This window comes from Carcharhinus amblyrhynchos, chromosome 1, assembly GCF_965287045.1.
Source record: "Carcharhinus amblyrhynchos chromosome 1, sCarAmb.v2.hapA, whole genome shotgun sequence".
Taxonomy (NCBI): Eukaryota; Metazoa; Chordata; class Chondrichthyes; order Carcharhiniformes; family Carcharhinidae; genus Carcharhinus; species Carcharhinus amblyrhynchos.
Window position 1 is genome coordinate 99846452 of NC_137324.1, and position 26567 is coordinate 99873018.

A 26567-nucleotide genomic window follows, 5' to 3' on the forward strand; every position below is an offset into this window, starting at 1 on the left:
ACTCTTTCAACTTTATTAATATCCTTCTTGTAATTAGGCGACCAAAACTGCACACAATACTCTAAATTCAGCTTCACCAATGTCTTACACAACCTCACCATAACATTCGAACTCTTACACTCAATACTTTGATTTATAAAGGCCAATGTACCACAAGCACTCTTTATGATCCTATCTACCACTTTTAAGGAATTATGTATCTCTATTCCTAGATCCCTCTGTTCTACTGCACTCTTCAGTGTCCTACCATTTACCTTGTACTTTCTACATTGGTTTGTCCTTCCAAAGTGCAATACCTCACACTTGTCTGCCACACTTGTCTAAACTCCATCTGCCATTTTTCAGCCTATTTTTCTAGCTGGTCCAAATCCCTCTGCAAGCTTTGAAAACCTTTCTCACTGTCCACTACACCTCCAATCTTTGTATCATCAGCAAATTTGCTGATCCAATTTACCACATTATCATCCAGATCATTGATATAGATGACAAACAACAATGGACCCAGCACTGATCCCTGTAGGACACCACTAGTCACAGGCCTCCACTCAGAGAAGCAATCCTCCACTACCACTCTCTGGCTTCTTCTATTGAGCCAATGTCTAATCCAATTTACTACCTTCCATGTATACCTAGCGACTGAACCTTCCTAACTAACCTCCCATGTGGGACCTTGTCAAAGGCCTTACTGAAGTCCATGTAGACAACATCCACTGCTGTCCCTTCATCCACTTTCCTAGTAACCTCCGTGAAAAACTCTTAGATTGGTTAAACATGACCTACCATGTAAAAAGCCATGTTGACTCTCCCCAATAAATCCCTATCTATCCAAATATTTGTTGATCCTATCTCTTAGTACTCCTTCCAATAATTTACCTGCTACTGATGTCAAACTTACTGGTCTATAATTTCCCAGATTACTTTTTAAGCCTTTTTTAAACAACTGAACAACATGAGCTATCCTCTAATCATTCGGCACCTCACCTGTGGATACTGACATTTTAAATATATCTGCAAGGGCCTCTGCAATTTCAACACTAGTCTCCTTCAAGGTCCAAGGGAATACCCTGTCCAGTCCTGGGAATTTATCCACTCTGATTTGCCTTAAGACAGCAAGCACCTTCTCCCCTTTAATCTGTACAGATTCCATGACCTCCCTACTTGTTTGCCTTATTTCCACAGACTCCATGCCAGTTTCCTTAGTAAATACGGATGCAAAAAACCCATTTAATATTTTCCCCATTTCTTTTGGTTCCATACATAGCCAACCACTCTGATCTTCAAGAAGACCAATTTTATTCTTTACTATTCTTTTGCTCTTAATATACCTGTAGAAGCTCTTAGGATAATCCTTCACCTTGAATGCCAAAGCAACCTCATGTCTTCTTTTAGCCCTCCTGATTTCTTTCTTAAGTAGTTTCTTGCACTTTTTATACTCCTCAAGCATCTTATTTGCTCCCTGTTGCCTATATATGTCATACATCTCTCTCTTCTTCTTTATCAGATTTCCAACATCCCTCAAGAACCAACATTCCTTATTCTTGTTCACTTTGCCTTTAATCCTGACAGGAACATACAAACTCTGCACTCTCAAAATTTTTCCTTTGAAGGCTTCCCACTTATCAATCACATTCTTGCCAGAGAACAGCCTGCCCCAATCCACCCTTTTTAGATCCTTTCTCATTTCTTCAAATTTGGCCTTTTACCAGTTCAGAACCTCAACCCAAGGACCAGGTCTATCTTTATCCATGATCAATTTGAAACTAATGGCATTATGATCACTGGAACCAAAGTGTTCCCCTACACACACTTCCGTCACTTGTCCTAATTCATTTCCTAACAGGAGATCAAATATTGCATCCTCTCTAGGATGCAATATTAGATCTTCTCTTTCACTCAAGTCTGCTGCATTTGGCAGCTGTATGGCTGAAGTGGAAGATTTATAATTGCGTGGAGAATGAGGACAGTTTCCTTCAACATCATTTATTGGGACAGTGGCAGAGTGGTATTGTTATTGGACTAGTAATTCAGAGGGCTAGATTAATTTTCTGGGGACATTGATCCAAATGCCACCATTGCTGATGGTGGAATTTAAATTCAATGAATAAAAACATCTGGAATTGAAAGGAAGTCTTAGCAATGCTGACCACGAAGCTGTAAAAAATCAGGCTCACTTTAAGGAAGGGAATCTGCTGACCTTCCTGCTGACTAGCAAGACTTGCCTGTAGTAAATGATGAGGCAACCTACAAGACCGAAAAATCTATGTCACCTCACCGTCACAAATCTACCTGTCATAGATGGAGCTGCCCATGACAGTATTGGTAAGATCAACCACTGCACAGTCCTTGTGGAGGTGGAATCCCCTCTTCACACCAAGGATATCATCCATGATGTTGTGTGGGATTATTACTGTGCCAATTGGAATAGATTCAGAATAGATCCAGCAACTCAAAACTGGACATCCATGAGGCATTATGGGCTATCAGCAGCCACAGAATTGTTTTCAATCATAATCTGTAGCCTCATGAGCCAGCATACCCCTCACACTACCATTCTTATCAAGCCAAAGGACCAATCTTTATTCAATGAGGAATGTAGGAGAGCATGCAAGAAGCATGATGCATACCTAAAACATAGAAAGCACCATGCTAAAGATAGAGCTAAATAATCTCACAATCTGTAAATCAGATTAAAGCTCTGCATTATTGCCGCATCCAGTCATGAATAATGCTGAACACTTAAAAACCAGAAGAAGAGGCTCCTTAAATATCCCATCCTCAATGATGGAGAGGTTAGAACATCAGTGCAAAAGACAAGACATTTGCATCTTCAGCTCAAAGTGCTGGGTGGATGATCCATTGCAATCTCCCCCTAAGGTTCCTAGCAACACAGACATCAGATTCTAGACAATTCAATTCACTCCATGCGATATCAAACAAAGATTAAGCACACTTGACAAAGCAAAGGTTATGGGTTCTGACAACCTTGTGGCTGTGGTGCCGAAGTTCCAAAACTAGCTGTGTCCTAACCTAGGCTGCTCCAGTAAAACTGCAATACTGGCATCTACCTGACGATGTGGAAAATTGTCCCAGTATGTCCTCTCCACAAAAAGCAGGACAAATCCAATCTGGCAGATGATCAGCAAAGTGATAGAAGGTATCCACCAGGGTGGCACAGTGGTTAGCACTGCTGCCTCACAACACCAGGGACCCAGGTTCAATTCCTGGCTCGGGTCATTGACCGTACGGAGTTTGCATGTTCTCCCCATGGGTTTCCTCTGGGTGTTCCAGTTTCCTCCCAATTGTTCATGGTAAATTCTCTCTCCGTGTACCCAAACAGGCACCGGAGTGGCAATTAAGGGATTTTCACAGTAATTTCATTGCACTGATAAGTAAGCCTATTTGTAATACTAATAAATAAACGTTTAAAAAAAAGCAGCATTTATACAGCAAGAACCTGCTCATCAAAGTTCAACTTGGATTCCAACATTTTAGCCTTAGTCCGAATATGGACGAAAGAGCTAAATTCCAGGAGTGAGATGGAATGACTGCTCTTAACATCAAGGCAGCATTTGACTGAATGTAGTAGCAAAGTACTCTCACAAAATCGAAGTCAATGGGAATTGGGGAAAATCTCTCTATTGGCTGGAGTCAAACCTAGCACAAAGGGAGGTGTGGTTCCAAATGACAGCTCATCACCACTTTCTCAAAGATAATAAGGAATGGACAAAACTATTGGTCTTGCCAGAGCTGCTCACATCCCACAAAGGAATAAAGAAAACCCACAGAATGAGGAAATCGATTATTCATATAAATTCCATGACTGATTCCTGACAATAAATAAATAAACTTTGGAATTTGAAATACCCAAGAAGTTCAAGATTTCAGTGCTTCAAGAATCGTTCTTTTAGTGGTCCGTCATATAATTGGAAGCATTAACATAGCATCTGTACTTGAAATAATTCTCAAGAATACTATAAGATAGGAAACAAATTTACCATCACACTTAATTATAGAAGCCAAACAGCCATTGAGAACGAGGTTATATACAAATTGTTCCATGTGTGAGGAAAAGCTTCCTAACATTGTGACTTTTAAACTCTTTCTCATTGAAGAATAAAACTGGGTAGTGATTGTTGTTTCTTGAAGAATGATCTTTAAAGATCTAATATTGCAGTTCTGTTAAAAAAAATACTTTGAATGGACCTTAATGGTAGTAAATGCTATTCTAGCCAGAGCCTGCAAACATTATGCTTTGCAGTAAAATATTGTCACTTCATAGGTACATCATGAATGACAATCACAAGCTCCCTCAGCACTTCAATTTTTCCATAAGCTGTTATGGATACAAAAGGATTGATTTTTGGAACACATTACACATTTAATTATTGACTATGTCTTCAGTCATTTAGTACGGAAACATGAACCAACAAGACAAGGAAATAACTATCATTGACTGCATGCTTTAACACTTACAACAACAGAATAAGACAATCATATTTTATAAGGTAAAAGGGCAAGGAAAAGCTCTGAGCCAGGATCATGGAGGTAAATAGATTTTATTGAAGTAAAACACGTGAATAAGAAAGGAGAAGGGTTTTCAGAAAGGGTAACCAGCCGGAAGAGAGAGAGAAAAAGAACCGATTCACCCCTTTTCCCATTCGTCTCACCTGCAAGAGGTGCTGTGTTTGGTCAGTTGAAGCTGAGAGGTCAGAGGTAGAGTTTGTACTAGGGTTAAATGCGGAATCATTGGATTTGGCTGCTCAGTCCAGGAAGATATAGAAATGTTAAAGTGAGATAAACAGCAGTGAGGTTAAAGCTGATAAATGAAACCTATTTAAATGAAGGGCTTTTGAATTCATTTAATTAAAGCTCACAATACGAACATGGAATTAAACTGAGGCATACATTAACACAAACATTAGTATTTGAAAGTGTAATGTAGGATACAATCATGCCATTGCCAGCATTCAGTACAATTCAGTTAGAAGGTATGCAGAGTGTCTCAACCTTCAAAAAGGAGGGAAGAAAATACAGTTTGCAGACACTGTCTCCCACAGAGCAAAGAATAACTAGTTCCGAACAAACCATCAAACTTCAACTTGTGGAGGGTGAAACACAGTGAATGATGATAAACATTTATATCACAGGCTTGTAATTCATTCTGAAAAGTATATTATTCGGTACTGATGTTCCTCAAATTGTTTATTTTGTGTAATATACAATGTAGGCATTTTTTTCTGGACAGAGGAATTAAATCAGGTACAAAAATTCAAAAGCAAAGCAAGTAATTCATTTCTTCACTGGCTGCTTTCACAATCTTGGAAATGCTTTTATGTAAGGAGAGCAAATGGTGGAGTATTCCAAAATTAATTGTGAATTTAAATCACACCATTTCAGAAAATGTGCTATGGTTAAACAAGCAGGCAAACAATCAAACCTATATTCAAGAAGTTACTGAAAGCGAACTTCCCCTACCTTTATCACAGTTCTCTCCAGTGTATCCACTATTACATTCACAGTAGGGCCTGTTGACAGGTGAAAGTCTACATTTTCCATGTTTACATCTGATGTTCTGACAGGGGTTAAATAGTTCCTCTTCCTCATCACACAGTACATTCCTGAAACCCGTCTGACATTTACAGCTGTATGAGAAGGCATTGATGGGTACACAAACACCATGCACACACCTGAAAATAGATTAAAATGCAATTAAATAATCAACAAATGGAACCAAAGATTCTTCTCTTACTGTGTCTACCTTATTTTCTCTCCTTCCTGCCACGTTCCACAATCTAGCTTTCCGCTGCTCAAAGAGTCGGCAAGCAATGCAAGTTGCCTACATAGAGGACAGAACTCTACCACCTTCCCCACGGAATTGGGATGGGTGAGGGCACAACACTGAAATCTCTGTTTTCAGTGAATTCAGGGCATTTCTGATCTCACCCGACTGAGGTTGTAAATCCCAGACAGAAAGTCTCACTCCCATATGGTAATCCATTCTGTTGTGGATTGTGAAGGAACACAACTGAGGTGGTAAATTCTGGGCAATTGACTTGAACTAAAAGCTCTCAGGGTGGGAGTCAAGGAAGTTCAGGTCACATTTTCATAAATTCCTTTATACTTGCTCACTTGATTGGAATGATCTAAAAAAGAGGAATGCTGTGCCATAGTACAATAGAAATCCCCACCCACAGCTTGGCAATACCAAGTTCTCAACAGCAGTCAGGCCATTTGTTAAAAGCCCCCAGGGAGTTAATTTCCTTGCATTAGACAACATTTAATGCTTTTACGCCCTATTTTAGCACCGTCATTGTTCCATTTGAATTATAGAGTAGTTTTGCAAAATGCATGAAGTAGTGCATTGTAAAAGGAAATTAAACCTTCAGGTGAGGTACTTTTCCACATAAATCAAAATCTCCCTCCTATATACCTGTTCATGATGACTAACAAGACAACAGCAAAGGCTCCAATGCCCACCGAATAGCATCAGTTGGGTAGGAATTTTACTGTGAGGACTTTTCCCCCCAATGAAAATTCTCATTACCAAGTCCTGAGTGCTGTAAAATTATATCTTACTCTTTATTCATTAGATGATTGTTAGGAATGGGAAAATAATTCTTCTTCAAACTGAAATGTAGTGACATCATTAACACGAATTGCATGTAATTAAGGAGTCTTTACATAGTAGCACCTACACGGATCTTTCCAGCCAAAACCAACTGCTTCATTCAAACAAGTTTAGCTTCACTCTGGATCAACGCTTTCAAAATCTCCAAATTACAGTAACACTATTTATGTGTCTGCGATAATGTTCCGACTAAAATAACTGTGTTGAAGTTTAACAGTTTATTTTTGCACTGAAAGTTGCTTAATTCATACAGAAAACCATTTAAAAATATTAATTCTAAGATTGGGTGCATTCAGAAAAAACGAGTAAAAATGTGCTTTCGAGGAACAGCCAAACATTGTACAGGTAGCATGGTAGCTTTATTGCACCTGGTTGCAATTCAAAACTAAAATATTGTCATTTTACTACCAGTTATTAGTAGTACATATGCGAGTAGAGCAAAATTGAGGCATGACAATTCCAAACTTCCTGCTTGAAGTGTTACAAATTTCTCCTATTAGAGTGTACTAATCAGGTAAATCATTTGTTTGGATTACTTGATTATGTTTCCAATATGCCTCAAAGGAACAATTAGCACCAGTTATCCTTGATGATCAAGCTGCAGTAAAACATTGGAGAAATGCTTCTGTGAGTCCACGCCAAATCATCTTAATAATAAACTTTGTGAAAAGCTAAGGTTTATTACCTATTTCCTGATCATTTGTAAATGCATTTAGTCCCATACTTACATTCTGTGAACATGATTAACTTTAGAGAATTCACTATAGGCTTGAATATTGGGTTTCAGTTTTTCAGGGAATTCCATAGAAGCAATAATGAACTATAATGATGATTAATTACTGCTAATTAGCCTTGCTTTCTAGTCTTCTCAAAGTCTCTGCATTTTACTTACAGTCCTTCTTCTTCATTATTACATAGTTAAATCCAGTGTATAATTATATTTAATTTCTACTTTCAAAGTAGCATAAAGGAAACGTGGATTTTTCTGCTCGTGTACAGAAATAGAAAATATGAAGTAAGATATGTTTCTTATAAGTAACCCAAGAATCTCAAGGAAGTGCTGTAAAGGGGGATGTTGAGGGTGGTGAGGAAGAGGTAGGATTAGAAGCTGACCTCTAGAATAAGAAACATAAGAAACATAAGAAATAGGAGCAGGAGTAGGCCATCTAACCCTTCGAGCCTGCCCCGCCATTCAATAAGATCATGGCTGATCTGTCGCTGCTCAGTTCCACTTTCCCGCCCTCTCCCCATAACCCTTAATCCCCTCTCTTATCAAAAACCCATCAACCCGCGTCTTAAAAATATTTAGCGAGGCAGCCTCCACCACTTCAACGGGCAGAGAATTCCAGAGATTCACCACCCTTTGAGTGAAGAAGTTCCTCCTCAACTCCGTTCTAAACCGCTCCCCCTTTATCTTGAGGCTGTGCCCCCTAGTCCTACTGTCCTTTTTGAGCGGGAAGAGTCTCTCCACCTCTATCCTATCCATCCCATTCATCATCTTATACGTCTCAATGAGATCTCCCCTCATTCTTCTAAACTCTAATGAGTACAAGCCCAGTTTATTCAGCCTCTCCTCATAGCTCAACCCCCTCAACTCCGGTATCAGCCTAGTAAACCTCCTCTGCACTCCCTCCAAGGCCAAAATATCTTCGCGCAGGTGCGGCGCCCAAAACTGCACACAGTACTCCAGCTGCAGCCTCACCAATGCCCTATACAGCTGCAGCAAGACCTCCCTACTTTTATATTCAATCCCCCTCGCTATGAAGGCCAGCATCCCATTCGCCTTCCTGACCACCTGCTGCACCTGCAAGCTGGGTTTTTGCGACTCATGCACAAGGACCCCGAGGTCCCTCTGCACCGTCGCCTGCTGCCCCGTAAGTAATAGTCCTTCCTACCATTCTTCCTACCAAAGTGGACCACCTCACACTTGCCAACATTAAATTCCATTTGCCATTTCCTGGCCCATTCGCCCAGCCTATCTAGATCCTTCTGCAGACTCTCCCCACCCTCCGCACAATTTGCCATTCCCCCAATCTTGGTGTCATCAGCAAATTTCGACACCCTACACTCGGTTCCCTCCTCCAGATCATCTACATAAATGGTAAAAAGCTGAGGCCCCAGCACCGACCCCTGAGGCACTCCACTAGTCACCATCCGCCAATCCGAATAGCACCCGTTGACCCCCACTCTCTGCCTCCTATTTGACAACCAATCCTCTATCCATGCTAACACCCTACCCCCAACTCCAATTTGGATGCTGCTGGGTGCTTACTATTTTAAGCTCAATAGGCCCAATTTTACCACTGCATCATGTCCGAAAACAGGCACGAAAACGCGGTAAAGTCAGGTGTAATGCCATTAACACGATCCGTGCCTGTGTCTGCACAGATGACCACTTTACCGAGGCCCAGGAATGGCTGCGATCGTATTCACAACTGAAATGGGTGCAACGGCGATTTAAATGCATTTGCAAGTAATAAATTGAATTAATGAACTGCCCGCCCAACTTTATCAGCATTTCCCCCTTTACCACTGCGTTCGCCAATCCGGAATCATGCCGAAATGGACATGCTGAATAAAGTCTGTTTCGGGTGCTCCAGCTGCTGAAGAGGTAAGTTCAGAGCTTCCAATGGCTCTCTGACTCAGATTGGTGGTGGTGGTGGTGGTGGTGGGGGAGGGGGGGGGGGTGTCAGGGAGGCCAAATCATTTTCTGCTGCGGGAGTGAGGGAGGCCCAATCAATGGTGAGGGGGTGGGAAAGAAGGAGGAAGTGGGTCAGCTGTACCTTTGAGGGGTAGGAGGAGGAGGCGAGGGAGACTAGATCATTCTCGGGGTGGTGGGGGGGATGTTGTGAGGCCAGATCGTTCTTTGGTCTGGGGGGGGCGGGGGGGGGGGGCGAGGAGAGAGGCACGTAAGATGTATCTCTGATGGGAGGGTGGGGGAGGCCCGATTGCTCACTGGTGGGGGGAAGGGGGCAGGGGGCCGCGGTCAGTCTGGATAGCAGGGAGTTGGGTGGATAAGGAGTCAGTGATGTCTTTGGGGGCCATCATTCCCGCTTTTCATTCCCGGGCCACAGAAAGCGGAGAAAGTAACCAGGGAGCGGTCTGGCATGGGCGTGCTTTGAAAAATTTTTTTCTAACTGCACGTGCGCAGTTCAAAGCTCTGATTGTTTCGGGTGTGCTAAGCCCTGCCCACAGCATGATTTAGACTTGCAATTTTTTCAAGCTATGTGCTAATGGGGGCGCCTGAAAGCAGATTTCCAAGTCGGATCTGAATTGCGCCCAGATTCAGCACTTAGAATGAAAATGATAAAGCCGACCCAATATATTCCATTTCCAAAACTGTATGAAAATGTCTTTACATAATTTTCCACAAGGTCTGTTAAACATGACTTCTATGTGTGAAGTCCTACCAATAGCATTTGGAAATATTAGATGTGCAAAACTAAAATGTTTTAAATAATGCCTGGACAAAGTTATAAAAATCTGTGGGTTTAAATTTCTCAATTTATTATTGTTAGCAATTATCAAGAACGCATATAATTTTGCTTAATCTTTAATTATTTGCTAATATGCCTAAAACAAAGGGATTACAAACATATGGGAATATTTTAATGACTGCATTGTAAATGAAAGGAAGTTAAGGGCACCAATGTTCATTCCTTTAATGTCATAAAACATCCTAGGAGCTTCACAGGAATGTAACTGGAAAAAACTAACATTGATCCAAAAAAAGTGATATTCAGACAGTTGACCAAAAGTTGGCTAAAGAGCAAATTTTTAAGGAGCATCTTATAGGAGAATGGAGAGAAAGGCAGAGAGATTTCAGACGGAGATTCAAAGCCTGGCAGCTAAAGGTATGGCTGCGAATAGTGAGATTAAGTAGGTGGGGAATCAAATGAGGCCAGAATTAGAAGAGTGAAGTATCCCCAAAGGGTTGTGGGGTTGCAGGAGGTTACAGAGATGGAGCAAGGGGACAGGTCATAGAGGAACCTTCACTCCAACTCAGAATTTCAAAATGGAAATTTTAGAGAGCTGTCACCAAATGTAGGTCAGTGAGCACTGCCCATAATGTCTCCATACATCAAATCACTTATGAGATTTGCTTAAGATTCAGTGAAACCCTTCAGAACTAAAGTCATTAATGATGCATAAATAGACACAGGACAATCTCATGTACATTCAACATCAAAAGCAATCAAGGCAAGGGTGTGAAAATCTCAAATCTAGGTCAGTGAAAACCTACAGAACCTCTCCAGTTATTTGATGATGGCCGGAATTTTACCACCCGCCCACCACGGAAATCGGTGTCGGTGAGGGGTGGTCAAAGACTCTCTGATCTGACCCAGGCCCTATCCCTCGCACTATCCCTCTAACCCACATATTTACCATAGCTAATCCCCCTAACATTGAGATAGTAAGGTGCAATTTAGAATGGCCAATCCACCTAAGCAGCACGTCTTTGGACTGTGGGAGGAAACCAGAGCACCTGGAGGAAACCCGCAAAGACATGGGGAGAATATGCAAACTCCACACATCTCTTCAATCACCAATTTACAACACTTCAATTGATGTTTTATTCCAAACATATTTTTGAGTTTAACAAAATAGGTTGAGATACCCTGATACCTAACAGGATGTTATCTATTGTATATCTTGCCAGTTTTGTTCTTTGGCTGGAACTATGAAGGTTTACACAAAACAGTCATAGGCATAGAATTTCTGTAGGTAGAATTGACGAATCACAAAGGTAAAAAGATCCTGATGGGAGTTATGTACAGGCCTCCTCGGAGTAGTCAGGTTGTGGGACAGAAAATAAATCAGGGGATAGAAAAGGCATATAAAAAAGACTTCAATATACAGGCGGACTAGGAAAATCAGGTAGGTAGTGGATCCCAAGAAAAGGAATTTGTGGAATGTCCAAGAGATGGGTTTTTGGGAGAGAGCCAACTAGGGAACAGGATTTGTTGATGTGTAACGAGGCAGACTTGATTAGGGAATTGGTGGTGATCTTTCAGGGATCACTGGAGGCAGGGAAGGTCCCAGAAGACTGGAAAGTAGCTAATGAAACACCGTTGTTTAAGAAGGGAGGGAGGCAGCATACGGGAAATTATAGGTCAGTTAGCCGGACTTTGGTCATTGGCAAGATTTTAGAGTAAAAAGTCTGACAACACCTGTTGTCAGACTTTTTACTGTGTTTACGCCAGTCCAACGCCGGCATACCCACATCAAGATTTTAGAGTCCATTACTGACGATGAGGTTGCAGGGTATTTGGAAGTGCATGATAAAATAGGACTGAGCCAGCACAGTCAAGGGAACATCATGTCTGACAAATCTGTTAAGAGTTCTTTGAGGAGGTAACAAGGAAGTTAGATAAAGAAGAACAAGTGGACATGATTTATTTAGATTTCCAGAAGGCTTTTGGCAAGGTGACATATAGGAGACTCTTGAATAAGTGCCCATAAGTGTTAATAGTAAGATCCTGGCATGGATAAAGACTGACTGATTGGCAGGAGGCAGAGAATGGGGATAAGGGGTATTTTTCAGGACGGCAGCCAGTGACTAGTGGTGTGCCTCAGGGTCAGTGCTGGGACCATACCTTTTCACAATGCACATTAATGATTTGGAGGAAGGAACTGAAAGCACTGTTGCTCAGTGATGATACAAAGATATGTAGAGGGACAGCTAGTATTGAGGAAACAGGGAGCTGCAGAAGGACAGTTAGGGAGGCAAATGCAATGTTAGCATTCATGTTGAGAGGGCTAGAATAGCAGGGATGTAATTCTGAGGCTGTATAAGGCTCTGGTGAGACCCCATTTGGAGTATTGTGAGCAGTTTTGGGCCCCATATCTAAAGAAGGGTGTGCTGGCCTTGGACAGGGTCCAGAGGGAGTTCACAAGAATGATCCCTGGGATGAAGAGTTTTTTACAAGGAACGCTTGAGGACTCTGGGTCTGCACTCATTGGAGTTTAGAAGGACAAGGGAGGATCTTATTGAAACTTATAAGATACTGCAAGGCCTGGATAGAGTGGACATGGACAGGATGTTTCCACTAATAGGAAAAACTAGAACCAGAGGACGCAACCTCAGGCTAAAGGGACGATCCTTTAAAACAGAGTTGAAGAGGAATTTCTTCAGCCAGAAAGTGGTGAATCTGTGAAACTCTTTGCCGCAGAAGACTGTGGAGACCAGATCATTGAGTATCTTTAATTCAGAGATATATGGGTCCTTGATTAATAAGGGGATCTACGGTTATGGTGAAAAGACAGGAGAATAGGGATGAGAAAATTATCAGTGATGATTGAATGCGGAGCAGACTCAATGGGCCAAGTGGTCTAATTCTGCTCCTATGTCTTATGGTCTTATAGCCACCAGAAGGAATTTCCTCATTGGTGTAAATGCAGGTAATTTACTACCAAGAGTAAACCAGGTCCCTGGAGCTGTGAGGCAGCAGTACTGAATTTAGGAAGAAGCACTCTCCTATTCTCTAAGTCAATATTTTTGATGCAGTCATATGGCCACAGTAAAAGCAGCTGTTCAAAGATTGAAAATATACTGGTGTGGCAGATTAAAGGGAATTTTTCTCAACAAAGGTCTTGGCCTTTTCCTGGCCTGGAAGCACTTTCTACTAGAGTCCAGAATTGGGAAAATATTTTCTTCCCGCGTACTTTTCATTTTTCTAAGTGCAAAAAATGAGAATATATCCAACATAAAAAGATAAATAGCAAGCTCCTCAAGTACTTACTTATTGCCCTGACACGGGTCATTGGTTTGCTGGTCACAAAGTGTCCCTGTCCAACCTCCTTCACACTCACAGGTGAAGCTGGACTGGCCAATGGCATGACAGGTGCCATGCTGACACATCTTCTTCTGGCAAGGTTCACAGCCTGGCAGAATGCCAATCTGCATGGGAACCTTCTTGAAGTCCTGCAGTTCATTATTAATATACAAGTTACGAATGCAGCCATGGAAACTGGTGCCATTCTGGCCTGGTCCCTGACGCAAAGCTGCAAAGTTTGTCTTGGTGGGCATTCCTAAATAAGAAGCAAACACAGAGTGAATAATCTGAGGCAGCAAATGTACTTTTGAGTTATTACAAAAAATCATGTCACGATAATCAAGCATTTTCAAATCGAAGTGAACATGCCTCTCACTGTTCATATCCCAAAATTATTATTTATTAAAACAATCCTTTTCTACTCTGTAAACTTGCACTTCCAATAATTTTCTATCTTAGATCTCCATCAGCAATAACCTGTAAACCTAACCCATGTAGTCAAGACTACAGGTGAGTAGTATCCATTATGATAAAAACATTTTAAATTAGAGAATCACAGGCCGAAGCTTGAATCACACCACTCCAAGGCAGTGTGTAGGTGTTCTGGAGTATAGCCCTTGGGAGTATCACTTAAACTGCAAACATATCTATAAAGGAGACAACTGCAATCACTAAATTAGTGCTCTAGGTAATGCAGTGCTATTTTTGTGCAATTGCTTTGTAAATGTTGCCTCTGCATGTAAATCTGTTAATCCATCACTATTTGCCTTTAGCAAAATTATCAAGAAAATCATGCAAAAGATCCTGCTTTATTAATTTAACACATCTCTACAATCACCAATTTACAACACTTTAATTGATGTTTTATTATAAACATATTTTTGAGTTTAATAAAATGGGTTGAATTACTCTGATATCTAACAGGATATTGCCTATTGTGTATTTTGCTAGTTTTGCTCTTTAGCTGGAATCATGAAGGATTACACTAAACAGTCACCGGAAGGAATTTCCTCATTGGTGTAAATGCAAGTAATTTACTGGAACTCCACTATACCTCCAACATAGAGAGGGGAGTCAATGCTGAGTGTGGATTGTCTGGCTAAGTTGTTGATGCTCTTTGGATTTCCTCCATCTATCACCAAGCTCAACATTTGATCAGCTGCTACCAGCTCCAGACTGTGAAAGTTACCATCGTTGATTGTTTCCACACTGCAGAAAGAACAAGGACAGTAAATTAACTAGCTAACAGATATTTTACAGCGTGTTAAAATCAGAACGATTTATATAAATGGCTAAATAGAACATAACATAAAGTTGCACTTAATCACATATCGAGTGCTTATTTTCCTAAAGATGAGATATCGCCAAATACAAAAGATGTGTTCAATTCAGAAGAATTATTCCTCTGATTTTAAAAAAGTAGTCCTTTCTTCCTGATACAAACCCTTAATCCATCTTCTTGCTTGTTCTAAAAAACAATTCAAATTGGTGGGCTCCACAAAAGAGACAGTGGTGGGAGGGATTTACAGAAAATTTAGACTCAGAGACCTGTGGGGGTTGGATGGGATGAGGGAAAGGGAGATGAAACGTGTAAATCCTGAAGCTAAAACAAATTAAGAACTGATGGATATCTGATGGGTGCTCTCAAGCATGCACTGAAACAATTGTTTTGGCCTAGGTAAAAAAACTAAGTAAATTCAGAGAAGTAATTAATTTCCTTGTATTTTTCAGTGCAGGTTGATGAGCATACTAGACAGCTTTAAGCATCTTTTGCCAATTGATGTCAAAGATGGCAAAATCCCACTGACTATGATCAATCTTGTTCCAAATTAGAATGTTGGATGTCAAGTGATCATTGGTCACACAAAATGTGAAAATATCAAAAGTTTCAGGTAGTGATGTGATGGAAAAAATTGGAACCTCTACCAGGCGATCCATAACTCTAGGCTACAACGTATGTTTGAACATGGTATGTTGTCACAGCAACTCCGACTCAGGAGGGCAGGGTGGGGGGGTTCCATAGAGTACATAGAGGAGGAGAGGATGCAGAATATAGTGTTAGGATCATAGCTAGGGTGTAGAGGAAGATTAGCAGAGTATTTGGTAAGTCCATTCAAAAGTCTGGTAGCAGCAGGGAAGAAGCTGTTCTTAAGTCAGCTGGTGAGTGATCTCAGACTTTTGTATCATATTCCTGACAGAAGAAGGTGGAAGAGAATATGTGATTGGCTCAGCTGGATAGATGGATGGAGTGAGTGGATCAGGTAGGTGCTAACTGAATGCGGTTTGATCCCCATTCTAGCTGGGGTGGATTTGGGATCTGTCTCCTTGCCTCTACCTGTGTGAAAAATATTCAAGAATGATAAAAACAGATTTGAAAATTCTGGAAATGATCATTATGTCAAACAACAGTTGTGGCAGGTACAGATTGTGACACTGTGTTGGATGTGGCCTTGAGCAGAGAATTCAAAATGAAGATAACTAATGCAGACTCACTAGAATGATACTTAGTTAGGTTATGACAACTAATCGTATAATCTTGGCTTCCATTTTCTTGCGGTTAGAAGGTTGTGGGATTATCTAATTAAGGTGTATAAAAGTTTAAAATGTAATAGTGTAGACACAAAAAACTATTTCCTCTGGTAGGCGAATACCTAAAATGGGACAGAATTTTAAAATCAGAGTTAGTGCCTTTAGGGATGATTCACATTGATTGGATGTTGAAATCTGGAACTCAAAAGGTTATGAACACTAGAACAGCTGAAATATTCCAGACAGAGACTAATAAACATTTGTTTAATGACATTGTCGAGGAATATGAGCAACTGGAGCTGAGGCACAGATCAGCAATCATGTAATAGAATGATATAATAGACCAGAGGGACTCCTGTTCTTTGAATTGATACTTCCATAAATGTTTTCCAGGATTTCTGTGTAGAGTAGGTTCAGGTGATGGTAACTAATGTCACATTGTAAATGTGGGCAGTGAGGAACTAAATTTGTGCGAGAAAACTCATTTATTAAAGATGTGCTTATATAGCAAAAAATGGGTTTCGTGTCTGCTTTTCTGAGAAAAGTAAGCTGTTGAGTAGATGAATAAATGACCGGCTGTCTGATGTATGCAGAAGAATATTAGCCTCTTTTAGAGATGACGTACAAACATATTTGGATTGCCTTTGCCAGCTGCTGATCAGTGGAAGTGTGAAAAGCATTAGAATGGTGTGCTTAATTATATGGCAGTACCTCGAGAGATGGATGTTTTCAATCTCACTCAGACTTAATGGAAGACCATTTGTCACAGAAACAATTCTCATATGACTGACAAGCACAATGCAAAGTGCTAACCCAGTACCTCAGTGTCAACCTTGTTCTGACTTTACTGATTAGAGGCACGGCATTGTGATGTGTCATTTCTATTAGCACGAGGACAGCTTCATTTGTGAGATTAAAGTCTTAGCATGTCTTTTAAAGATGTCATCATTTTTAAGGCTGAATTTTCCAGGGCTGATGACAAAAGGACTGATTTGTAGTTCTTGGAAAAATATTCAAGAATGATAAAAACAAATTTGAAAATTCTGGAAATGATCATTACGTCAAACAACAGTTGTGGCAGGTACAGGGAAACATTAACATTTGGTCTGGACCATTTGTCAGAAATAGACCTTTAACATGTCTACTCTGTCCACAGATGCTGCCCAATCCACTGTGTGTTTTTAGCATTTGGTTTTTCTTTCAAATGTCCAGCACGTTCAGTATCTTGCTATTTATTTTAATCAAACCAGATCCATCATGCATGTGTAAGTACTTATCCATAATTACCCATATGAGTGTTATACCACACTACCGCTGTGTGACAGCTGTATTAAAACCCACCATAATGTCTCCATTCACCAAAGTTGTCGTAATAAATGATAAATGTAAAGAATTGCAGGCTTGTCAAGGCATTCTAATTGAGTTGAGTTAATTATTAGCAGTATCTGTGTGTTATGTAAGACCATATATTGCCAGAAGGACCTGTCACTATTCCATATATGAGTGAAAAATTGTCTAATTAATGCCTTATAGCACAACATTTCTCTTTTCCCCTCTTTTGTGACTCTGCAATTAATTCTGACATTACCAGTCTTATTTGGTTGGATGAGTTTGGATGAATCACAGGGAATCAGCTAGTTTCAAGCATTTTGCTCGCAGCCTATTCTTTTAGAAAGAACATTGTTGAAGATTAATTTCACAATGAATTATCAAAATGAGTTTTTCTTCTTAAAACAGTATTAAAATATTGATACTTTTTCAGTTTTGCAATTGGGGAGTGATCCTCTGTTTTTTTCCCCATTCCCTGGGTCTAATGAAGGTTTCTAACTATTCTGTGAGCAATTTTGAATTGAATTGAATAAAATTGAATTGATTTATTACTGTAGCTTGCATTGGGATACAGTGAAAAGTATTGTTTCTTGTATGCTATATATACAAAACATACGTTCCATAGAGTACATAGAGGAGAAGGAAAGGAGAGGATGCAGAATATAGTGTTGGAATCATAGCTAGGGTCTGGAAGAAGATTAGCAGAGTATTTGGTAAGTCCATTCAAAAGTCTGGTGGCAGCAGGGAAGAAGCTGTTCTTAATTCAGCTGGTAAGTGATCTCAGACTTTTGTATCGTATTCCTGACAGAAGAAGTTGGAAGAGAATATGTCGGGGATGCATGGGGTCCTTGATTATGCTGGCTGCTTTTTCAAAGCAGTGGGATGTGTAGATAGAGTCAATGGATGGGAAGCTGTTTTGCATGATAGACTGGGCTACGTACACAACCCTTTGTAGTTTCTTGCACTCTTGGTCACAGCAGGAGCCATACTAAGCTGTGATACATTCAGAAAGTATGCTTTCTATAGTGCATCTGTAAAAATTGATTGGAATCATAGCAGACATGCTGAATTTCCTTTGCTTCCTGAGAAAGTAGAGACATTGGTGGGCTTTCTTAACTATAGCATCAGCATGAAGGGACCAGGATAGGTTGTTGGTGATCTGGACACCTAGGAACTTGAAATTCTCGACCATTTTCACTTCATCCTCATTGATGCAGGATTGGACATGTCCTCACTATGCTTGCTGAAGTCAGTGACTATCTCCTTTGTTTTGTTGACATTGAGGGAGAGATTATTGTCGTCACACCATTTCACCAGATTCTCTATCTGTTTCCTGCATTCCGTCTCATCATTGTTTGAGATTCAACCCACTACAAATCAGCAAATTTAAAACTGGAGTTGGAATGGAACTTGGCCATAATCATAAGTGTAAAAGGAATATAGTAAAGGGCTGAGGTTTGCGGGGCACCAGTGTTGAGGATAATCATGGAGGAGGTGTCTATCATTATTGATTGCAATATTAGTTCCAACTGGTCTGAGCATGACTTTCAATTGATCCTTTTGCTGGAGAAGAATGTTTGTGTGAAAATCAAGTGAACCTGGAGTCAGATTCAACCATGCTGCCACCAGTCCCCTTTGATAGTTGAAAGCTTACTAAGCACATGGATGGAGATAAAATACTTGGGCAGGACAGTGGAGCATTGCTGCTGACCATGGAAACAAATCCTTTAAGCCATCTTTCAGGAGAGGAAGAAAGAGGAGAAAACAAGGGGGAAGTAAACCGCCTGAAATGACTTCCTTTCATCAAATACCAAAAGTCTTTTCATGAGCCTTGGGGCCACTGGTGCCACAGAGTTACAGGACATAACAAACCATATGCACACACGTGCACGGACGCACTGGGAAACCTACTCAATGTCACTGCAAAACGAATACAAGAATTTTGAATTACTTTTTTGAATTATTCAACACATTGCAAACAAAATTTAATATCACGAATTGTAGATTCGCTTTTTGTTTACAATTCACAATTGTAGAATTGCTTTCACCAACTGATTTGCAGGAACTGCATCAATGAATTTCTGTTTTCAGAAAAATTGAAGCAGCTTGCATGCTGAGACTTTGACAGCTTGAACGGAGTGGTAGAAGTGCAGTGGTAATTGTAGACAAAAGATCTGCTTCATGCACAAATGCATGTGCTTTTTGGATTCAAACATAAGTCACTCACACAATAGACATGCTACAGGCAGTGCTGCAGATTTCCTTCCAAGTATCATGGCTTTATGTGTACCTGGGGTTTGACTGGCTCTGGCTTTCAAATATCCCTTTAGCAACACCTCTGTGCTATCCTGGCAGTCGGTTTGAACTCAGTCAAATTCAGGTCGATACAAAAAAATTACTGAAACATTATATTAAATCCTTTTGAGGGTGTTATTATTTTCTTCTAGAAATTTGGGGAGTGTTGATTAGAATACATTTCACATTTCCTTTTCTTTCCCACGTAAACGAATGTTTTTTCGTTGTGCAATGTGCTCCTTGCATGGCTACTTTTAAATGGATTCACTAGTGACAGACCTTCAACTTTTGGTACTTTATCTGAAGGTTGCATATCTCAAAACGCATTTTCCATTCACAAACTTGGAAGGATAAAGTTGTAATGAGATTTTCACCAGACAAGTAAAAGAAAATACCATCTCCAATACTAAAATGCTTTTCAAAAATATGTCAGGATCACCTTTCCTTTCATTTTTTTCTGCTATTATTTCTCTTGGGAAGAAGAACTGTAATTTATAGGACATCTTACCACTGCTTCAACAAATCCCCAAATTCCTTCACATCCAATTAATTACTTCTGAGGTGGTCATTGCTGATCAGGTAGAACAGGCCAGTGAGTGCTGATGGTATTGTGAGACATGTTGGTAGATTCCTGTCTAAAGCACCTTCTCAAATATCTACTTCAAATGGCTTTGCCAGTGTGCCAGGTAGACACTGCCCAGCTATGTTCCCCAAGCAACTGGGGGCTCTGAGCTGCCCTGTGTGGCCATCACGGCTGGTCTCTGCTAGTGAAGAGCAGTAGTGATTCTTGCCGGACTCGTGCCACTCCCAAGGGTCAGATGGTCCTGGGAGCTGGGAGAATCCACCTTTCTAGGCATGTTACGGTTTGCGCCAGTAGATAGTGACCAGGACAATGAAAACAGTTTGGTGCCAGGCATGAATGAAATTGGTGTTTAGGCCTGCAAGCTATTTTCTTGGATCGGCGTCATCTGCACCAGGTGTGGTGAGGCTGGAAAATCACCCCCAGGGTTTTTCATTTTGCAGAAGTTGGTCTTGGGTCCTTGCCAGTTCTCCGCTGGATCCTTGTGTGTCTCTGCTTCTGAAACTGAGTCCGCTCAGAGTGGTCTCCCAGTATTTTCTTTTTAATCACCCTCACCCCACTTCAGACCCTTCTGGAAGGTTCTGTGGCTTCCAGCCAATGAGGTTACTGGGCAAGGTCGCAGCACCCAATGTCCATCCTCAGATGCGTGGAGTACACATAGCCCTTTTCCATGTAAGGTAACGGTAGGAATCTGAGGCGCCAGAAAATCTGGCTGAAACTGGGGAATATACAAATACTGTCCTTATTTGGTCAGGGGTGAGCACTTTTGCTTTTAGCTTCCAGGACAAGTCCAGATTTGCCATTTCTCACCTATGACATACTTTTGTGTATGCATACACGTGTGTGTGTGCATGTGTGTATTAAACTTGGCCTGTGCAAATTCCCATCAGGCTTGGCTGCTGTTTAGTTTAGTGTCCAATTCTGTCTCTGGCCTAGCTGTTCAGGCTGTGGGCCACTTAGCCACAATACCTAACTCTCTTGTCAAAGTCTAATATGTGACTGACTGACTAGTGTCAGTAGTACATCATCTATTTCATGTATAGGCATATCCCATCTATTAACCCTTTACATGACATCATCATCAAGAAACATGGGGGAGTCCGGCTCCAACTTGGCACAAAGCTTCATGCAGAACTTGATGTCTGTGAAAGTGATAGCACTTGTGGACCCCGCCACGATGCAGTGTCTGATTATTGGTGTCTCAGCTTCCACTGTAGCACAGCAGAAGGCACAAAAGGTCTTAGTAGCAGCTCAGACAGAGATCACAAGATCCATGCTTGCTGCCATGCAAATTCAAGACTGCTGTTGCCATAACTGCAGATCACAATGCTCAAAGAGGCATGCAGGCTCTCTAAGCTTTCTAGCAATGTGTCCTTCCAGCAGTTCAGTAGAATTGCTGAGGAACTGCTCCATGGGAGTGGCAGGAGCACGAACCTGCTGCCCTCTGTCAGGATGAAAATATTCACACTCCCACTCTGCTGGAGCTTTTGCTGTTGTTTCAGCAGAGGACAACAGCTGTTGTCAGAATAACAGGTAATCACCAAGGTGATGCTCTGTGCAAAATCACACACTAACTACTCATACGGGGAGTGGAATGCTTTGTGGTTCCAGAACCTCTCCTCACTGAGATGCAGTTCAGTACCTCTTCCCACTGAGATGCGGTTCCAATACCTCTCCCCATTGAGATGCAGTTTAGTACATCTCCCCACTGAGATGTGGTTCCAGTACATCTCCCCACTGAGATGTGGTTCCAGTACATCTCCCCACTGAGATATGGTTCAGGTACATCTCCCCACTGAGATGTGGTTCCAATACCTCTCCCCTCTGAGATGTGCCACCAGTATGTCTGCCCATTGAGGCACACTTGTGTATTCCCTGTGTCATCTGGAACCTCGTTCCTCCAGCCTCACGGTGCATAGAGAGAAGGCAGTGAAGCCCTCCCCAGCTCTTCTTTTTCCAGGGAGTTGGTGACTTCTCTAATACAGTGATGCACTGTGAGCTGAGAATCTTGGTGATGTGACCAGCTCCTTGGGGAAGTGCAGCTAGCACAAACACTGCTCTTAGCTGAGGTGGAGAGCGGAGAAGTGGGCAACAATTTTGCCACCATGAGGTAAATCCAGATTTTGAGAACCAATGGAAATCCCAAGACTGAGTGAGGGGTCAACACGACCACAATGGCAATCTTCTTTCCAATTAAAGAACGAGAGCAGATTTTCTGCTAGCCTTCAAACTCCATTGACTTCCACCAAATGCAGCAATCTTCAGACATGTTTTATCTTCCTTTTCGCAGTCCATTCCCTTCATTGTGCGAATCCTTTAAATATTTTTGCATCAGTGCACACAGGCATTAACTTACAGTGGACAACTTGTGTAGCTTAGAGGGAAGATTGCTTTGCAGCTGAAAATGGAAGTCAGAATCATCTCACTTGCAAGTCCCACACTGATGTCTTCAAATAGCAAGGATGGCGAATCTCTCATGCGACTGAACAAGCAGTCAACTGCATGTTTAACAGAGGCTGCTAACAGGCTTTGCAAGGTCTGGTGCTATATCAGAGTTAGACACTGACTGATGTTCCAATCTGCTGCTCTGTATGCATATGGCACATGCACAGGAAGTCTGCACTATTGCACTTCAGTGTGGGCTGCATTGAAAGTGACTGGAAGCCTATCCATTGCCATTTTTAATCCATCAAGCCATCTACAGGAGTAGTGCCAAAATCAATGGCGCTAAAATTCCAACTTCCTAGTATGAATGCCTCCCATCTTTATTATGTCAAAGGTTGTACAAGAAAAATCAACTTTCTATTAAACACATCCCTTTTACTCATCACGTACATAAACTTCATTTGCAGTCACTATTTGCATGGGGTCACACTTTTACAATGGGAAACAGAATCCACATATTACTTACCTGTAGATAGCTGATGCTGGATAGGTACCTGTGTCATAGCTGACACGTACACGTCCACGATAAAGCTCCACAGCAATGTGATCACTGTCTCCTTTGTACAGCAAAATCCCATTGTCTTCATCAGTAGCCACCTGAGGAATATCAAGTGTAAAAGTCAGCTAATCAGATCTTCGTGGAGATGTTGGAGTAGAAATTTATCTCAGGCAGTAGCACAAAATGGACGACATCAGATCAGCCCCCCATTATACGCAATGTTTGGCATTCAGTTTAACTGCAGCCATTACTTGCGAACAAAAGTTAAGGAAATCAAGATCTCTACATCTGAACAAAGCTTGACTGGGTTATTATTGACAATTACTGGAAATGCTTTAGTAAATCTCTCAATGGTAATTCCCAAATGTCCAAGGCATCGTTTCTATTGAAGTAAGGAAGCTGTTATCGTCCATGAGAATGACAAATATCCCTGATTATCATTTTGTCGTTGAGACTGGAGTTGTACTCATTTTAAGTTGTACTCATGTTTTATCAGAATTTAAAATGACTAGAGGTCTGAAAATGTATTTTGATTGGACTTCTCAAAGAACAGTGACTTTTTGATGATTGAATTGACGTAAGAATCTTTGATAAAGGTAGAATACTAAAATTAACTATCTGATGTCCCAATCTGCCGCTCTGTATGCATATGGCACAAGCATAGGAAGTCTGCACTATTGCACTTCAGTGTGGGCTGCATTGAAAGTGACTGGAAGCCTATCCATTTTCCTTACCTGGAGAGAGATGTTGGGCTGAAGTTGTATGTTTGGTGAGGGAATTTGTAGGTAGGAGTCTCTGTTCACGAAGTTCACACTAACTAATTTTTCGCACTTGTCACCCTCGTAACCAGCCAGACACTGGCAAACAGGCTCATTTCCAATCTCTATGCACTGGGCTCCATTCTGACATTCAAAATGATCACAGGGACTGGTACGAGGTAAAACCATTGGTGGGGTCAGCTCACAAAACAGACCACTGAAAAAGACAGTTAGTAAGACAATCCATTTTAGTGCTTTTGGAAAATGACATTAATAAAGCCTGCACAAATACTCTGCCTATTAAACTGTCTCCGATTATACCTTCACCAATGAAGGCATCCTCACATTTAGAAAATAGGGAAAACTAGAGGTCTTTGCATTGGACAAAATGCCCAAGAACTGAAATGTATGTATTAGACTGGAACTACATTAGCAAGTATGATCTAATGTACAGAATAGATTAGAGAAATTTAATCAGTTAATACAGATTGGAGAAAACTGTACACACTTTAGATGGCAGCTGTGGACAAAGAATGCTCATGTTAATAAATGATATGGTACAGCAGTCATTAAAATACTTGATCAGAAAGCCAGGATTTGTGTGCAGTACACCAGAAACAACTGAAAAAATCCATGGTATGTCCCTGAACTTGTAGCTTTCATGATAGGAATGAGACCTTTGCCAGTCGTAAACATCAGCAAAGGTGGGGGGACAGGGATGTTCTGAGTTCTTGGACCCAGGTTCGCAACAGGACTTGATGAAGGATGGCAGAAGAACATTTGGATTTGCAGGCGGCACCAGTTCAGTCAGCTGATGGGATATTCTTCTTAAGGTTCAAGCACTTTTATGTGCTTAAATGAAAAGTGATGTTATTTATTCTCAGGCTGAAAACGACTGAGTTTCAAAAGCCTAAAGCAGCAGCTGCTAAGACAGCTGCAGAGAGTCAGGTGACTTTTTGTCATTTCTGCACAGACTCAGAATTATCTCAAGTCTCCAGAAAACTCTAAATGAAAAGAGCATGGGTGGGGTTCCTTCCCTTGACTGGCATGGTGGAGACAAAACTGTCTGTGAACTTTACACCTCCTGCTGGCTGTGTATTTACCAAAACTCAACATCCATGGATTCCCAGACTTACTGTCTCCAAACTTTATACTTAACAAATACAGTACAGAGAAACCAGTTTTATCATAAGCGGGTGTGAATAGCCACCATGCATTCTCCACTGTGTAGCAATGCCTTCTAAATTTGTATCAGTTTGTGGACAATAGATGTCACATGATCAAACCAGACTTCAGATAACAACTTCTCAAGCCTGGAAGACAAAACTCAGGGCAAGGGGATGTTGGCATAGTGGTAATGTCACTGCACTAGTAATGCAGAGGCCCAGGTGAATTCTCTAGAATTTTAGGTCCAAATGCCATCACGGCAGCTGATATAATTTGAATTCAATATATAAATCCGGAATTGAAAAACTAATGGCACCTGTGAAATCATTGTTGATTATTGCAAAAACCTATCTGGTTTAGACAGGAAGTCCCTGCCTGGTCTGGCCTACATGTGACTCCAGACCCATAGCAATGTGATTGACTGTCTACTGAAATGGTCAAGGAAGCCACTCAGTACATAGGCAATCAGAGAAGGGAAACAAATGTTAATGTTGCCAGTGATGCCTATATCCCATGAAGGAATAAAGAAAAAGCACAGAGGAGTCAGAGAACAGAAGATCCCAAACGGACACCCTCTCTCTCCAGCCATCTTGCAAGTTCTGCAGTTTGATTAACCATGTGCCACAGGTAGAGATTTTTAAAGCATCAACCCAGCAGCTGCCATTTCTGGAACATCTTTAAACTGCCTAGATGTCGAATTCTAAGGGATTACCGATCCACGTCATTGATCTACAAGGCCTGTTTAACTCTAACTTGTATCAGATTCAAAAAGCCTTTTTAATCCATCCTTACTTGACAACATATTGGTGTGTGAACTTTGAGGGACTGTGTGCTTGAAATTTAGAAGCATTTGTAATATTTTACTGAGAGTGGTTAAGCACAATTAATACTGTCCTCACTCCTTTTTAAAACCTCAAAGAAACCTATCATTGTGTTGGTTACAGTATTAGAGGTGTCAAATATTAAATTTCAATTCCACCTGCTGGACTGACAGATGGAACTTTTTTAAAAAGTACTTTCAACTGTTAAAACAGACACTAAAGTAAGATGGCTGCCACAGGTCACCTGACATGTCTACAGGTACAAATTTATCACATTTCTGGAAATTTTCAATGGGGATTACAATTGGGACATGCCCAGGCAAACTCCCTGTGGAATTGCACAAAAGTTGTTGTTAAGGATTATATAAAAGATGGACTGAAAATGAGAATGTATATCATTTACATTAATATAAAAGACAAATTTCATCCCCTGAGGCAGAGGCAGAGGCAGAGGCAGAGACGGGGGGGGGGGGGGGGGGGGGAAGGAGTTCTCCCATTTTGAGACTATGTGCAGTGACAGGCAACTCTGGTGATGTCTTTCCCATGGGTCAGAATCCTACATCAGATTCTGTGCACAATTGATTAATTATTTAATTATGCACAGGCAAGATCACTTCTGCCATGTCAATGATTGACTTGTCTACCTGCCTCAGCTGATGGGTTTGAAAGTGATCACAGCAAAGGAATGGGGAAACTATAAATGTTTGGAGAATGGAATGGAGAAGGAATGAAATGAAGCT

The 26567-nt window shown here is 41.0% G+C and overlaps 1 protein-coding gene across 5 annotated transcripts in view; it reads right to left on the reverse strand.

The window, feature by feature from the left end:
- slit2 (slit homolog 2 (Drosophila)) overlaps nt 1–26567 on the reverse strand; it is a 408776-nt gene that overhangs the window by 2718 nt on the left and 379491 nt on the right. For all 5 annotated transcript variants that reach the window (XM_080189584.1, XM_080189579.1, XM_080189571.1 and 2 more), the window contains 5 exons: nt 23816–24056; nt 23049–23179; nt 14459–14613; nt 13372–13660; nt 5476–5687 (listed from right to left, as the gene is read on the reverse strand). In XM_080189584.1, the coding sequence (XP_080045710.1) occupies nt 5476–5687; nt 13372–13660; nt 14459–14613; nt 23049–23179; nt 23816–24056 (1028 nt within the window). The remainder of the gene's footprint in view (nt 1–5475; nt 5688–13371; nt 13661–14458; nt 14614–23048; nt 23180–23815; nt 24057–26567) is intronic.